This window comes from Coregonus clupeaformis, unplaced genomic scaffold (assembly GCF_020615455.1).
Source record: "Coregonus clupeaformis isolate EN_2021a unplaced genomic scaffold, ASM2061545v1 scaf0578, whole genome shotgun sequence".
In the NCBI taxonomy this organism is placed as follows: domain Eukaryota; kingdom Metazoa; phylum Chordata; class Actinopteri; order Salmoniformes; family Salmonidae; genus Coregonus; species Coregonus clupeaformis.
In genome coordinates, this window is record NW_025534033.1 from 260,165 (window position 1) to 276,679 (window position 16,515).

The 16,515-nt window shown below is 42.9% G+C and overlaps 1 protein-coding gene across 1 annotated transcript in view; it reads left to right on the forward strand.

Moving 5' to 3' along the window:
* The window catches only part of LOC121556182 (tubby protein homolog), a 49,518-nt gene that overhangs the window by 13,471 nt on the left and 19,532 nt on the right, over positions 1-16,515 (forward strand). The window contains exon 2 of the mRNA XM_045216008.1: positions 4,432-4,483. Coding sequence (XP_045071943.1) covers positions 4,432-4,483 — 52 coding nt within the window. The remainder of the gene's footprint in view (positions 1-4,431; positions 4,484-16,515) is intronic.

Sequence of the window (16,515 nt, forward strand, 5' to 3'; positions counted from 1 at the left end):
TTCTCTTTACATATTTGAGCTGTTCTTACCATAATATGGACTTGGTCTTTTACCAAATAGGGCTATCTTCTGTATACCCCCCCCCCCCTACCTTGTCACAACACAAACACGACGAGTTGAGTTTTTACCAAAAAGTTATATTTTGGTTTCATCTGACCATATGACATTCTCCCAATCATCTTCTGGATCATCCAAATGCACTCTAGCAAACTTCAGACGGGCCTGGACATGTACTGGCTTAAGCAGGGGGACACGTCTGGCACTGCAGGATTTGAGTCCCTGGCGGCGTAGTGTGTTACTGATGGTAGGCTTTGTTACTTTGGTCCCAGCTCTCTGCAGGTCATTCACTAGGTTCCCCCGTGTGGTTCTGGGATTTTTGCTTACCGTTCTTGTGATCATTTTGACCCCACGGGGTGAGATCTTGCGTGGAGCGGAGCCCCAGTTCGAGGGAGAATATCAGTGGTCTTGTGTGTCTTCCATTTCCTAATAATTGCTCCCACAGTTGATTTCTTCAAACCAAGCTGCTTACCTATTGCAGATTCAGTCTTCCCAGCCTGGTGCAGGTCTACAATTTTGTTTCTGGTGTCCTTTGACAGCTCTTTGGTCTTGGCCATAGTGGAGTTTGGAGTGTGACTGTTTGAGGTTGTGGACAGGTGTCTTTTATACTGATAACAAGTTCAAACAGGTGCCATTAATACAGGTAACGAGTGGAGGACAGAGGAGTCTCTTAAAGAAGAAGTTACAGGTCTGTGAGAGCCAGAAATCTTGCTTGTTTGTAGGTGACCAAATACTTATTTTCCACCATAATTTGCAAATAAATTTATTAAAAATCCTACAATGTGATTTTCTGGATTTTTTTCCTCAATTTGTCTGTCATAGTTGACGTGTACCTATGATGAAAATTACAGGCCTCTCTCATCTTTTTAAGTGGGAGAACTTGCACAATTGGTGGCTGACTAAATAATTTTTTCTCCCACTGTAAATACCTACTGTAAAAAAATGCCTAACACTTTAAAGTACACAAACTTTAAATGTGGGCCACGTAGGGTATTGTGCATACTAAGAGAAACATGTATACGCATGCACGCATACGCATACTGTACATACAGTGAGGGTAAAAAAGTATTTGATCCCCTGCTGATTTTGTACGTTTGCCCACTGACAAAGACATGATCAGTCTATAATTTTAATGGTAGGTTTATTTGAAAAGTGAGAGACAGAATAACAACAAAAAAATCCAGAAAAACACAAAATGTTATGAATTGATTTGCAAAACATGACTTAGTACTTGGTGGCAAAACCCTTGTTGGCAATCACAGAGGTCAGACGTTTCTTGTAGTTGGCCACCAGGTTTGCACACATCTCAGAAGGGATTTTGTCCCACTCCTCTTTGCAGATCTTCTCCAAGTCATTAAGGTTTCGAGACTGACGTTTGGCAACTCGAACCTTCAGCTCCCTCCACAGATTTTCTATGGGATTAAGGTCTGGAGACTAGCTAGGCCACTCCAGGACCTTAATGTGCTTCTTCTTGAGCCACTCCTTTGTTGCCTTGGCCGTGTGTTTTGGGTCATTGTCATGCTGGAATACCCATCCACGACCCATTTTCAATGCCCTGGCTGAGGGAAGGAGGTTCTCACCCAAGATTTCACGGTACATGGCCCCGTCCATCGTCCCTTTGATGCGGTGAAGTTGTCCTGTCCCCTTAGCAGAAAAACACCCCCAAAGCATAATGTTTCCACCTCCATGTTTGACGGTGGGGAAGGTGTTCTTGGGGTCATAGGCAGCATTCCTCCTCCTCCAAACACGGCGAGTTGAGTTGATGCCAAAGAGCTCCATTTTGGTCTCATCTGACAACAACACTTTCACCCAGTTCTCCTCTGAATCATTCAGATGTTCATTGGCAAACTTCAGACGGGCCTGTATATGTGCTTTCTTTAGCAGGGGGACCTTGCGGGCACTGCAGGATTTCAGTCCTTCACGGCGTAGTGTGTTACCAATTGTTTTCTTGGTGACTATGGTCCCAGCTGCCTTGAGATCATTGACAAGATCCTCCCGTGTAGTTCTGGGCTGATTCCTCACCGTTCTCATGATCATTGCAAATCCACGAGGTGAGATCTTGCATGGAGCCCCAGGCCGAGCGAGATTGACAGTGACTTTGTGTTTCTTCCATTTGCGAATAATCGCATCAACTGTTGTCACCTTCTCACCAAGCTGCTTGGCGATGGTCTTGTAGCCCATTCCAGCTTTGTGTAGGACTACAATCTTGTCCCTGACATCCTTGGAGAGCTCTTTCGTCTTGGCCATGGTGTAGAGTTTGGAATCTGATTGATTGATTGCTTCTGTGGACAGGTGTCTTTTATACAGGTAACAAGCTGAGATTTGGAGCACTCCCTTTGTGAGTGTGCTCCTAATCTCAGCTCGTTACCTGTATAAAAGACACCTGGGAGCCAGAAATCTTTCTGATTGAGAGGGGGTCAAATACCTATTTCCCTCATTATAATGCAAATCAATTTATAACATTTTTGACATGTGTTTTTCTGGATTTTTTTGTTGTTATTCTGTCTCTCACTGTTCAAATAAACCTACCATTAAAATTATAGACTGATAATTTCTTTGTCAGTGGGCAAACGTACAAAATCAGCAGGGGATCAAATAATTTTTTCCCTCACTGTACACAGGCTTTTTGAATCTAGTGCAAGTGCTTGCACAACAATCATACATCACCAATTTCTATGAAAATGTTTGATATTTAAACCGAGGAAAAAACATCATAAATTGCATGAAGGACTTGGCAACAGAAATTGTGGAATTGGCATGATTTCAGAGAAATGCCATTGAAAACCTGTACTATATTGAGTGTTTTAGACAAGAGTGTATCAGGGAAAAATATGTCCCTGTTTTACTATGTAAAACGTAATGTAAGGCATTTTAACTAATTGTTTTTCTTTACGACGACAACCCTCATTGATTATTCATGTGATGCTGGTAGACAGCACAACATTCTAACTCTATTCTGTGGAGGGAACATGAAAATAGAATATCTGCTAAGACATCCCTCTGCACTGCAGGTAAAACACATAAAACACTCACTGGGAACTTCACCAGCGCTGTGTTCCCAATAAGGATAGCATTAATGCATCAATGTTGGGGGGGTCAATGGGTTCTATTCAGACTACGTTGTTATTGACATCAATGGTGGCGGGCGGGGGTGGGTGGGGGGCGACAAGGGTGGAGGGGTCTAATGCACATTCTAGCTTACCACTGATGCATATCAATTAGCATGTCTTCTCTACCGTAATGCGATAGGTAGTTGACCCTCATTGTAACAGCTCTGTTTAAGTCATTATCTGCCTGTCTAAAACACATTCACACACTTGATTGCTGACTGTCGCTAGTGAGTGGTTTTCTGTGTGTGTTTCAGAAAGGGAGATGTACTGTGTATGTGGCACACACACACACACACACACACACACACACATATTATTGAACCCCCCCCACGGTTCTGCTCCATCTACCCCCCCAGCTGAAGCACTGTTCCCCTTCCCCTGACCTTCAGTCTCTTATTGTCTTTAATTAAGAACCCTTTAGTTTAAATGGTCTGGGCAATCAGGGAGTGTGTCATGACTGATTTAGAGGTTGCATGTGTTTCGGAGTGGGAGGGATGGGAAAGACGGCGACTGGCTGAGACAGAGCATTCCTTACAATTGCCTTTATAGTCCTATCACACCGGATACAGACATTTGATCAATGTCCAATTGTGATTATGATTAGAATTGTCCCTAGCACTTCATATCCATGCTGTTTTTACTGATCTCTGTATGATGTCATTCTACAGATTTTGTAATTTAATCGTAAAAGTTATGTGTCGCTCCCTAGAGAACATATCGGAGGCAACATGACATGTCACTCCCAATAACTATTTTCTCTCCTCCAGTGACAGACACTGCATTTTCAAGGGATCACATGCTGTTTTCTGCATCACAGGAAAGCTGCATGAGAGAGATTAATGTATCACCATTTCCCATTATTTCCAAGTGGTTGGTTCTCACAGTGTATCAAACAGGAGAGGAAACTAATGTTTTTCCTATCTGGAGTGTATGGGTCTGTTCTGTAGAAAGTCAAAAAAAATGGAAAGTGCTTTTGTTTTAACCATCTCTCTCTCTCTCTTTGTTTCTCTCTCTCTTTGTTTCTCTCTCTCTTTGTTTCTCTCTCTCTCTGATTCTCTCTCTTTGTTTCTCTCTCTCTCTGATTCTCTCTCTCTCTCTCTCTCTCTCTCTCTCTCTCTCTCTCTCTCTCTCTCTCTCTCTCTCTCTCTCTCTCTCTCTCTCTCTCTCTCTCTCTCTCTCTCTCTCTCTCTCTCTCTCTCTCTCTCTCTCTCTCTCTCTCTCTCTCTCTCTCTCTCTCTCTCTCTCTCTCTCTCTCTCTCTGCAGTACATTGGACGATGAGGGCAGCAACCTCCGCCAACAGAAGCTAGACAGACAGGTAGGTCTCCCATGTCCCTGTACTGTACCAGAGCAGCTCAGCCACTTACTGATATGAACCTCCTCTGTTGTTCCTTGGCTGGTAGAGGAGACTGTACTGGAACTAGAAAGTTCACACACCTGGTTGTCCTGGTAGAAAATAATTCCATCTCTGATTATTAGGCAGGGATGAAAGCCAGCATAAATTGCACCCATCAACGACTCACCCACCCTGATGAAGACAACTAAAGCTAATCTGGCTAATTGTTTTTAGGAGATGCCATCAGTGTTATACTTAAGCAATAAGGCCAGAGGTGGTGTAATATATGGCCAATATACCATGGATAAGGGCTGTTCTCAAGCAAACACAACGCAGAGTCATTAGCCGTGGTATATTGGCCAAATACCACAAACCCCTGAGGTGCCTTAATGAAATTATAAACTGGTTACCAACGTAATTAGAACAATAAAAAGTAAATTTTTGTCATACCTGTGGTATACGGTCTCGTATACCACGGCTTTCAGCCAATCAGCATTCAGGGCTCAAACCACCCAGTTTAGAATGTGTGATAATGAGCTATCAGAAGTGTATTATGCCGATCAGCCTTTGTGTCACTTCTGTGCTGTTTTGCTGTCCATGCTACATGATAAAGATGTTTAGCAAAGTGTTATTTCAGACATGACCAGCATAGAAAATGGCGTCGACAGCGGTGACACTCTCAAGAAACTCATCAATTACCATCTTTTCATCGGCCCTGTGTAATTCCATCAAGAAACTGGGTTACATCAGCAACCTCTCCCTACATGTTACATTTATTGCATTTCCTGAAATGTAGGAACAAATTGCAGGAGATTCTTTTCCAAATGATGATCTGAGGCTAATCACAGTGGATTAAAGGGATAGACAGAGGATTAGGGTTTACGGTACTTCATTAACATAAGCCAAATCAGCAGAGAGACTTTCAAGCATTTCAGATAACACTACTCCACACTGCTTGGATTTAGCACAACTCATTCTGCAATACTTTCAGAGGATTCAAAGTCAGGAAATGGTTGGAGATGCTAATTGTAAAGTTAAGTGATCTGATAAACATGGGAGTAGTTTCAATGAACATCGCAAAACTTTCTCACCTATATGATGTGCAAGTGATGTCATCTCATTCTTCCGGGTCCTATTCCATAATCTTTTGAATGGGTTTGATGATTATGTTATCAAATTTGTGAAAACACAGATATACAGTGACAATGACAATTTTGTTGTTGTTTTGGCTCTGTACTCCAGCATTTTGGATTTGAAATGATACAATGACTGAGGTTAAACTGCAGACTGTCAGCTTTAATTTGAGGGTATTTTCATCCATATCGGGTGAACCGATTAGAAGTTACAACACTTTTTGTACATTATTGGGACAAATTCACTTATGTGTGTATTAAAGTAGTAAAAAGTTAAGTATTTGGTCCCATTTTCATAGCACACAATGACTACGTCAAGTTTGTTGGATGCAGTTGCTGTTTGTTTTGGTTGTGTTTCAGATTATTTTGTGCCCAATAGAAATTAATGGTAAATAATGTATTGTGTCATTTTGGAGTCACTTTTATTGTAAATAAGAATAGAATATGTTTCTAAACACTTCTCCATGAATGTGGATGCTACCATGATTATGGATAATCCTGAATGAATCCTGAATAATGAATGATGAGTGAGAAAGTTACAGACGTCTGTAACTTTCTCATTCATCATTATTCACGATTCATTCAGGACTAACCATAATCATGGTAGCATACGCATTCATGTATATGGGACCAAATACCACATTTTGGACTACTTTAATACACGTATACAGTACCAGTCAAAAGTTTGGACACACCTACTCATTCCAGGGTTTTTCTTTATTTTTACTATTTTCTACATTGTAGAATTGACTGACCTTCATGTCTTAAAGTAATGATGGACTGTCATTTCTCTTTGCTTATTTTAGCTGTTCTTGCCATAGTATGGACTTGGTCTTTTACCAAATAGGGCTTATCTTCTGTATACCACCCCTACCTTGTCACAACACAACTGATTGGCTCAAACGCATTAAGAAGGAAATAAATTCCACAAATTAACTTTTAACAAGGCACACCTGTTAATTGAAATGCATTCCAGGTGACTACCTCATAAAGCTGGTTGAGAGAATGCCAAGAGTGTGCAAAGCTGTCATCAAGGCAAAGGGTGGCAACACTTTTTTGGTTACTACATGATTCCATATGTGTTATTTCATAGTTTTAATGTCTTCGCTATTATTCTACAATGTAGAAAATAGTAAAAATAAAGAAAATGAATGAGTAGGTGTGTCCAAACTGTTGAGTGGTACTGTCCCAATACTTTTGGTCCCCTAACATGGGGGGACAATGTACAAAAAGTGATGTAATTTCTAAACAGTTCATCCGATATGGCTGTTAAATCCAAAGTGCTGGAGTACAGAGCCAAAACAACAACAGAATTGTCACTGTATATTTTTGGAGCTCACTGTATATACAATTATATTTGTATTTGTGGATTAATTTACGTCTGCCAGATGCCTTTATGAATTTTATTGCGCTGAAGACCATTACACTACGTTTTTTTACCCATTGAACACCATTCAAAAAGTTCAAAAACGGCTTCCTGGAATTCTACGCATCACTTTCATGCCGTATTGTGCGTAGGGCTGGCACAATTACTGTAAAACTGTGCAACCAACGGTTGTGGATGAAGACCATCATGAAAATAAAATAACCGTCAAAACCGTAAAAAAATGATGAACAGCTGACTGAAGACGCGACGGCTGGGCATTTGTAGCTTTGTAAGAACCATCTTGATCTCGCGAGTTTACATTCTGTTTCACTACATGGAAACAGAATGTGAGCTTGCGAGATCAGGATGGTTCGTAAGAGGCTAACAAGCAAACAAGTATTTGGTTGCCTAGGCAACACCCCTTCTGCAATACAGCAGCAGCACACATAGAAATAGAATGAATAGAACGAGCTTGGAACCTCTTGTGTCTGTAAATAGCCTGTAAATACCCTGTTTTTATTTTTATTTTTCGTACATATTTTCCTATCAGACTTTTCATCCTTCTACAAAATATACTTTCCTGCAACCCGCCTCACTCAATGTGGAACGGATTCTATTATTGACTTACCTTTTATCTAGAATCTCCAGTTGAAACTAGCTAGCCAGCTAACTAGCTACTTGCTATTAGCCACAGTTGCTATTTCACCCAAAACATTGGATTTTCTGCCGGAATAATTTAATCACTGGACATTAATCACCGGATCGCAACTAGCTAGCCGCAACCGAATGGATGTTGCTGTTTGGCTAATCACCACTGCCCCCGATGCAAGCACCAGTTAGCCTCGAGCTAGCCTAGAGCCAGGCTCATATCCCGGCTATCTACCTCTAGGTCTAACGGACGGGAGTAGCCAGCTAACTAGCTACTTGCTCTCAGCTACCGTTAGCGGTTTTTCACCATTGCCCGTGGCCAGCACTACCTACCAGCCAGCTCTAGTCTGGACTATTATTCGGCCAGTCTGCACTGTCTGCACAGCGCGTTATCGACCCAGAACATATCAGTTTTTCTGCCGGAATCACTGAATCACTGGACCTTTAACTCCGGATTCATCGCTACCAGCTAGCTGCAACAAAATGGACGTTGAGGTCTGGCTAATCATCCTGAGCTAGGCCCATCTCCCATCTCCCGGCTATCTACCTCTCTGTCAACCGGACGGGACCACCTAGTGTTGACACGGAGCCCAGCCGATCCTACACGACTGGTCTGCCGACGAAATCGTCTGATGAGGTAGATTTTACAACAGGCTTCCCGTTACGACGTTGACCACGAAGATTCCATCTGCTAGCCCCGGCCTGCTAGCACACGCTAGCCGTGCCCTCTTGCTCACTAGTGCTTTAGCAGCCCCCGAACTACCTCCGAACTATCCTATTGCTGTTCACCGGACCTTATGATAACTCAGCTATACAGCTGATGTCTGCTGGACTGTTCCTTTTTACGGTACTGCATCCTGTTTATGTTTAGCCTCAGCCCAAACTGTGTCGTCATTACCAGCTGTTGTCTTAGCTCTCTCAAATTACACCTTGATTGCTTTATGCCTCTCTCCCTTGTCAATATGGTTAGCTTATTGTTGTTTCGGTTATTTCTAATTGTACTATTTCACTGTAGATCCCCCAGCCCAGCTAAACCTGCCTTAGATAGCTCCTTTGTCCCACCCCCCATACACGCGGAGACCGACTCAATTGGTGCCTCCAGTGATGCTATCTCTTTCATTGTTACCCAACGCTTAGGTTTACCTCCACTTTACTCATATCCTTCCATATCCTTGTCTGTACATAATGCCCTGAATCTTTTCTACAACGCCCGAAATCTGCCCCCTTTATTCTATGTACCCAACGCACTAGAAGACCAGTTCTTAAAGCCTTTAGCCGTATCCTTATTCTAGTCCTCCTCTGTTCCTCTGGTGATGTAGAGGCTAACCCAGGCCCTGCAGCCCTCAGTATCACTCCTACTCCCCAGGCGCTATCATTTGCTGACTTCTGTAATCGCAAAAGTCTTGGTTTCTTGCACGTAAATATCAGAAGTCTACTTCCTAATTTTGAGTTATTCACTGCGTTAGCACACTCCGCCAACCCTGATGTTCTAGCAGTGTCTGAATCCTGGCTTAGGAAGGCCACCAAAAATTCTGAAATTTCCATCCCCAACTATAACATTTTCCGTCTAGATAGAACTGCCAAAGGGGGGTGGAGTTGCAATCTACTGTAGAGATAGCCTGCAGAGCTCTATCATACTATCCAGGTCTGTGCCCAAACAGTTTGAGCTTCTACTTCTAAAAATCCACCTTTCCAGAAATAAGTCTCTCACTGTTGCCGCTTGCTACAGACCCCCTCAGCCCCAGCTGTGCCCTGGATACCATATGTGAATTGATTGCCCCCATTTATCCTCAGAGTTCGTACTGCTTGGTGACCTAAATTGGGATATGCTTAACACCCCGGCCATCCTACAATCCAAACTAGATGCCCTCAATCTCACACAAATTATCAACGAACCTACCAGGTACAACCCTAAATCCGTAAACATGGGTACCCTCATAGATATCATCCTGACTAACTTACCCTCTAAATACACCTCCGCTGTCTTCAACCAGGATCTCAGCGATCACTGCCTTATTGCCTGCGTCCGTAACGGGTCCGCGGTCAAACGACCACCCCTCATCACTGTCAAACGCTCCCTAAAACACTTTAGCGAGCAGGCCTTCCTAATTGACCTGGCCCAGGTATCCTGGATAGATATAGATCTCATTCTGTCAGTAGAGGATGCCTGGTTGTTCTTTAAAAGTAATTTCCTCTCAATCTTAAATAAACATGCCCATTCAAAAAATACAGAACTAAGAACAGATATAGCCCCTGGTTCTCCTCAGACTTGACTGCCCTTGACCAGCACAAAAACATCCTGTGGCGTACTGCATTAGCATCAAATAGCCCCCGCGATATGCAACTTTTCAGGGAAGTTAGGAACCAATATACACAAGCAGTCAGGAAAGCAAAGGCTAACTTTTTCAAACAGAAATTTGCATCCTGTAGCACTAACTCCAAAAAGTTTTGGGACACTGTAAAGTCCATGGAGAATAAGAGCACTTCCTCCCAGCTGCCCACTGCACTGAGGCTAGGAAACGCTATCACCACCGATAAATCTACAATAATCGAGAATTTCAACAAGCATTTTGCTACGGCTGGCCATGCTTTCCACCTGGCTACCACTACCCCGGCCACCAACTCTGCACCCTCCGCTGCAACTTGCCCATGCCCCCCCCCCCCGCTTCTCCTTCACACAAATTCAGACAGGTGATGTTCTGAAAGAGCTGCAAAATCTGGACCCCTACAAATCAGCTGGGCTAGACAATCTGGACCCTTTCTTTCTAAAACTAGCCGCAGAAATTGTCGCAACCCCTATTACTAGCCTGTTCAACCTCTCTTTCGTAACGTCTGAGATCCCCAGAGATTGGAAAGCTGCCGCGGTCATCCCCCTCTTCAAAGGGGGTGACACTCTAGATCCAAACTGTTACAGACCTATATCCATCCTGCCCTGCCGTTCGAAAGTATTTGAAAGCCAAGTTAACAAACAGATCACCAACCATTTCGAATCCCACCGTATCTTCTCCGCTATGCAATCCGGTTTCGAGCTGGTCATGGGTGCACTTCAGCCACGCTCAAGGTCCTAAACGATATTATAACCGCGATCGATAATAGACAGTACTGTGCAGCCGTCTTCATCGACCTGGCCAAGGCTTTCGACGCTGTCAACCACCGCATTCTTATTGGCAGACTAAATAGCCTTGGTTTCTCAAATGACTGCCTCGCCTGGTTCACCAACTACTTCTCAGATAGAGTTCAATGTGTGAAATCGGAGGGCCTGTTGTCTGGACCTATGGCAGTCTCTATGGGGGTACCACAGGGTTCAATTCTTGGGCCGACTCTTTTCTCCGTGTATATCAATGATGTCGCTCTTGCTGCTGGTGACTCTCAGATCCACCTCTACGCAGACGACACCATTTTGTATACATCTGGCCCTTCATTGGACACTGTGTTAACAAACCTCCAGACGAGCTTCAATGCCATACAACACTCCTTCAGTAGCCTCCAACTGCTCTTAAACACTAGTAAAACTAAATGCATGCTCTTCAATCGAACGCTGCTGGCACCCGCCCACCCGACTAGAATCACCACTCTCGACGGGTCTGACCTAGAGTATGTGGACAACTACAAATACCTAGGTGTCTGGTTAGACTGTAAACTCTCCTTCCAGACTCACATTAAGAATCTCCAATCCAAAGTTAAATCTAGAATCGGCTTCCTATTTCGCTACAAAGCCTCCTTCACTCATGCTGCCAAACATGCCCTCGTAAAACTGACTATCCTACCGATCCTTGACTTCGGCGATGTCATTTACAAAATAGCCTCCAACACTCTACTCAGCAAATTGGATGTAGTCTATCACAGTGCCATCCGTTTTGTCTCCAAAGCCCCATACACTACCCACCACTGTGACCTGTACGCTCTTGTTGGCTGGTCCTCACTACATGTTCGTCGTCAAACCCACTGGCTCCAGGCCATCTATAAATCACTGCTAGGCAAATCCCCGCCTTATCTTAGTTCATTGGTCACCATAGCAGCACCCACCCGTAGTCTGCGCTCCAGCAGGTATATCTCACTGGTCATTCCCAAAGCCAACACCTCCTTTGGCCGCCATTCCTTCCAGTTCTCTGCTGCCAATGACTGGAACGAATTGCAAAAATCTCTGAAGCTGGAGACTCTTATCTCCCTCACTAACTTTAAGCATCAGTTGTCAGAGCACCTTACCGATCACTGCACATGTACACAGCCCATCTGAAATTAGCCCACCCATCTACCTCATCCCTATATTGTTATTTATTTTGCTCTTTTGCACCCCAGTATCTCTATTTGCACATAATCTCTTGCACATCTAGCATTCCAGTGTTAATACTAATTGTAATTATTTTGCATTATAGCCTATTTATTGCCTTACCTCCATAACTTGCTACATTTGCACACACTGTATATATATTTTCTGTTGTATTTTATGACCTTATGTTTTTTTTTACCCCATATGTAACTCTGTGTTGTTGTTTTTATCGCACTGCTTTGCTTTATCTTGGCCAGGTCGCAGTTGTAAATGAGAACTTGTTCTCAACTGGCTTACCTGGTTAAATAAAGGTTAAATAAAAATAATTTTAAAAAACCCTCGTAAACTCATGGGTATACTCGCAATTCCAAACTGTTACGGTGACCGTGGTCATTTGGCTGGCCAATTACTGTCATCCAAAATTCATGACCGTCACAGCCCTCATTGTGCTTCTGTTTTATCTGAGTATATTTGTCTGATTCTGTTGGACATGGACAGAAGTGTCTGGTCATGAGCCTGTGAAGTACATTAGCAGGTTGATGTGTTCAGATCAGATGAGTGTGTAAAGAGGACTGTCTGACTGTCTGTGTGTAAACCTGCTGTTTGGACAGTGACTGTTGTGTTGGAGTCAGAGTGAGGGCAGAGCAGCGCGGTAGTGGCCTGCTGGTATTCGCTCAGGGAGTTCCTGTTGGGTTCACACAGTGTGATGTTAGTGACAGCGGAGAGGAGACCGTATTATAGTCTGGACTAGGGGTCTGGTGTGCTGCAGACTGTTCTGTTTGTCGGTGCATCTCTCTGTAGATTCTCTGCAGAATTGACCAGGTCCCTCTTGCAAAACCATTTCTCATGTTACAGTAATGGGACATACTGGTCAAATTGATTTTGGTTACACTGGTTTGAACCTTCAGTTTGAGGGTTTTGGTTATGTGGTTGTCGTTACTGTGAGTCTATTATCCATGAAACTCCTATGGCTTGGTCACTCAATAGCTGAGGACAGAATGACCATTATTGCTCAGCTGCTTTGCAAATGAAGACAGAAGGATCTGAGGCTAAGAGGGGATTTCCACATAACGCAATAATTTGGATATCCACTCTAGCTTCTCCCTCATGTGGGTGCTAGCAAGCAGGCTAGGTAGTGCTAGGTATCAACAGCCAATCCAGTAGGGGCTGGAAGCTATAGTGAGCTTTGATTGGTCCATAGCGTCGCGATATCGCAGAGTATTTGCATAAAGTTCAGCTTTCCCCAACTCTGGTCCCGCCCTGTTCACGCTCCCTCGCCCATGCTCGCATCGCTCAACGTTCCCCCCGTCCACTTCACCTCCCTCCATTGAAAATGAATGGGGCGCCGTTGTTTCATTGCCCCCAATGTGTTATGTGGAAATGCATTGTAAGGTTGTTCAGCATGACATGTACAGGATGACCACCATCATGTGTTCTTGCTATAGTAATTAAGGAGCCTGTGATTGCATCAATTTGACAAACACTGCAGACTGAAGGAAAGCTCAAACCAACCGTCCATCTGTTGTAACTTACCACTTTTGCATTGTATTCTCAGAGTAGATATGTTTTAAAGGAATTGTTTGTTAAAGAACATAATATTAAATGTACTGCTTTTCCACAAAAGACTGAGAACATAAAAAAAAATAGTATAGATATTCTGTGCAAAAGAAAGATAGACCTTTTCTCTGTTTTTCTTCACCTAGTGTGGTGTCCCTGCTGAACAAGCCATTATTTGAACATCAAAGTGGGTATGGATATTCATACTGCATTACTGAGACAGGTACCCAAGCAACAGTGTTCCTTAAGCAGCATCCACATGCAGCTTCAATGCTGTAAATTCTGTTCATGGAAATGTCAGGAGTTACTGTAGCAAGTTGCATAACCAGTCCTGATGCTGTAACGATTTTGTTTTAGGTCCACAAGTTGGCACATGCGATGATGTTGGTTATTCACCTCACATGCTAATTAAATTGTGAATTTCTTGGTAACCTCCAGGCTGTACATGTACTGTCAGGCATTGTGCATGAGAGAAGGACAACATCTTATTGGCAGAGAGAGAGGAGGGAGAGTAGGAAGAGGATAACTTATTGGTTGGTTATTTCACTGTACACTGACTGGTGATGTTTTGGACAGCCATGGAGCTGACATGTGCTCCTCCATGGTTCTTCCTGGTTAACTTAGTTCATGCCACCTCCTCCTCCTCCACACTCACTGCTAGAGTGAGCTGAGACGTTGTGTTCTGGTCATGGCTGAGAGATGGGCTAAATGACACAATCCCAATTCTCCACCCTTTTCCCAAAGTGTGCACTTGCACACTTCCTGGCATGGAAACTCCCTCTAGCCAACGATAACACCAATCAAAGGCTTTTAGATTCATGACAGAAGGTGTGCAAGTGCCCACTTAGTGAAAAGGGTGGAGAACTGGGACACAGCCATGGGTTAAGATTAAGGGCACTCTGTACTGGTACAGCTGACAACAGTACAGCAGAGTACAGTCTAGTGGTGTTCCTGCTTCATCACGGATTCCCTCAATATTTGATGAGCTTCCAGCCTTGGGATCTCCCTCTGTTTGTAAACTTGCATAATCTCAGATGACTGCTGACTGCAGCAGGATGGAAGGGATCCTCAAGCTGTAGTAATACTTAATGTAGATTTCCACATTGCCAGAGAGGGGGATAGAGCTGAGGAGAAACGGATTGGGGCAGTGGTCCTGAAACATTAATTACAGAAGCAGAAGGCTCTGAGGAGGTGTTTCTGAGACTGTGCTATGCAGAGGTTAGAAGAAACTCTTCTTGCTCTAGCTTTCGCTGTTTTTGAACTCTGAGGGGGTGGAGCTCTAACACTCTGTGCCCTCAGGAGAGCTGGCTTTTACAGGAAGTTTAAAAGTTTGTGACTGCTCAAAACTAGGATTATGATGTCAATTGAATTGGCTTGTGGGAAAAGGAAAGTCATTATTTAGTGTGAAAGTAGGATAATGAATCTGTGCAATGACACAGATTCTACTGAGCTACCGGATAAGGATAAAGGATTTGTGTGAGAAAAGAAGAGGTGTTATATTAATTTTTGGTTTCTGTGTGTCAGTGTGTGAATCATATTAGAGAGTTCATATACTTCTGCAGCTGAAGGTTCAAGCTTATCTTTGATCAGCTGTGTGATTAAAGGCCTTCCCACACTGGACGTAGGAGTCAGTCTTCTACCATTATTACATGTCACACTGTGCGATGTTACCAAATTAAAATCTTGATATCCACCAGTGGTCTAAGTACGTAAGTAAAATACTCAAGTTGTCTTTTTTTAGGTATCTGTACTTTACTGTTTATTTTTGACAACTTTTACTCCAGTACATTCCTAAAGAAAATAATGTACTTTTTACTCCATACATTTTTCCTGACACCCAAAAGTCCTCGTTATATTTTGAATGCTTAGCAGGACAGGAAAATGGTCCCACTCACGCACTTATCAAGAGAACATCCCTGGTCATCCCTACGTCCTCTGATCTGGTGGACTCACTAAACACAAATACTTTGTTTGTAAATTATGTCTGAGTGTTGGAGTGTGCCCCTGGCTATCCGTAAATTCAAAATACAAGAAAAACATGCCTTCTGGTTTGCTTAATATAAGGAATTTGAAATGATTTATACTTTTACTTCTGATACTTAAATATATTTTAGCATTTACATTTAATACTTAAGTGTATTTATAACCAAATACTTTTAGACTTTTACTCAAGTAGTATTTTACTGGGTGACTTTCCCTTTTACTTGAGTCATTTTCTATTAAGGTATCTTTACTTTTACTCAAGTATGACAATTGGGTACTTTTTCCACCAGTGATATCCACCTGGCCAGATTGTACGATTTACTTCAGTTTTGTTGTCACATTCTGTGATTGGCTTGCGATGCTATATCAGCCGATGTAGGCTATGTCAACTGCAGTGGTGTATTGGATCTGCGCATGTTTCAGCACCAGCAGCGCAAGCGAATGCACGAGTGCAATTCATTCGGAAAAACTGAAATTATGCATCTTATAAATAGTTTTGACCTACAAACTTTATATGTCCAAACTCAGAATCGTTTATCAAAATCCCATCAGGTAGCATGATTTCAGATGTGTCATGTAAACAAGATTATTAGGGAAATAACTTTTCTTGCAAAGCATGTAAACGTTTAAATCGAACTGTTATATTAATCTAAGTATTCACAATAATCATGTTATTGTGTGCATACTCAGTGCCGGCCGTGTTCCTATTGGTCAGTCACCAGGATTGGCTCGTAACACCAGCTACACTACACGATAAAGGCTCAACATTTTTGACACGGTCAGAACTTTGTCGGCGCCTACGACTGCACGTAGCGGTACTTATTCGGCAGACCTAGACACTGTCACACTGAACGAGCCAAGACGTCCGACAATCGTTTACGACCTAAGAATTTGCCCACAACGTGCCATTTTTGTCTGGGACAGCAAGATTGTGGCATAACGGCTAAAATCGTACATTCTGTGCGGGCCTTAAGACAGGGCTGTCAACAAGTCTGGTTCCTCTTCAGGAAATTAAAAAGAAAATGAAGGCAATCACCCACGTACAGGTGAATGAATT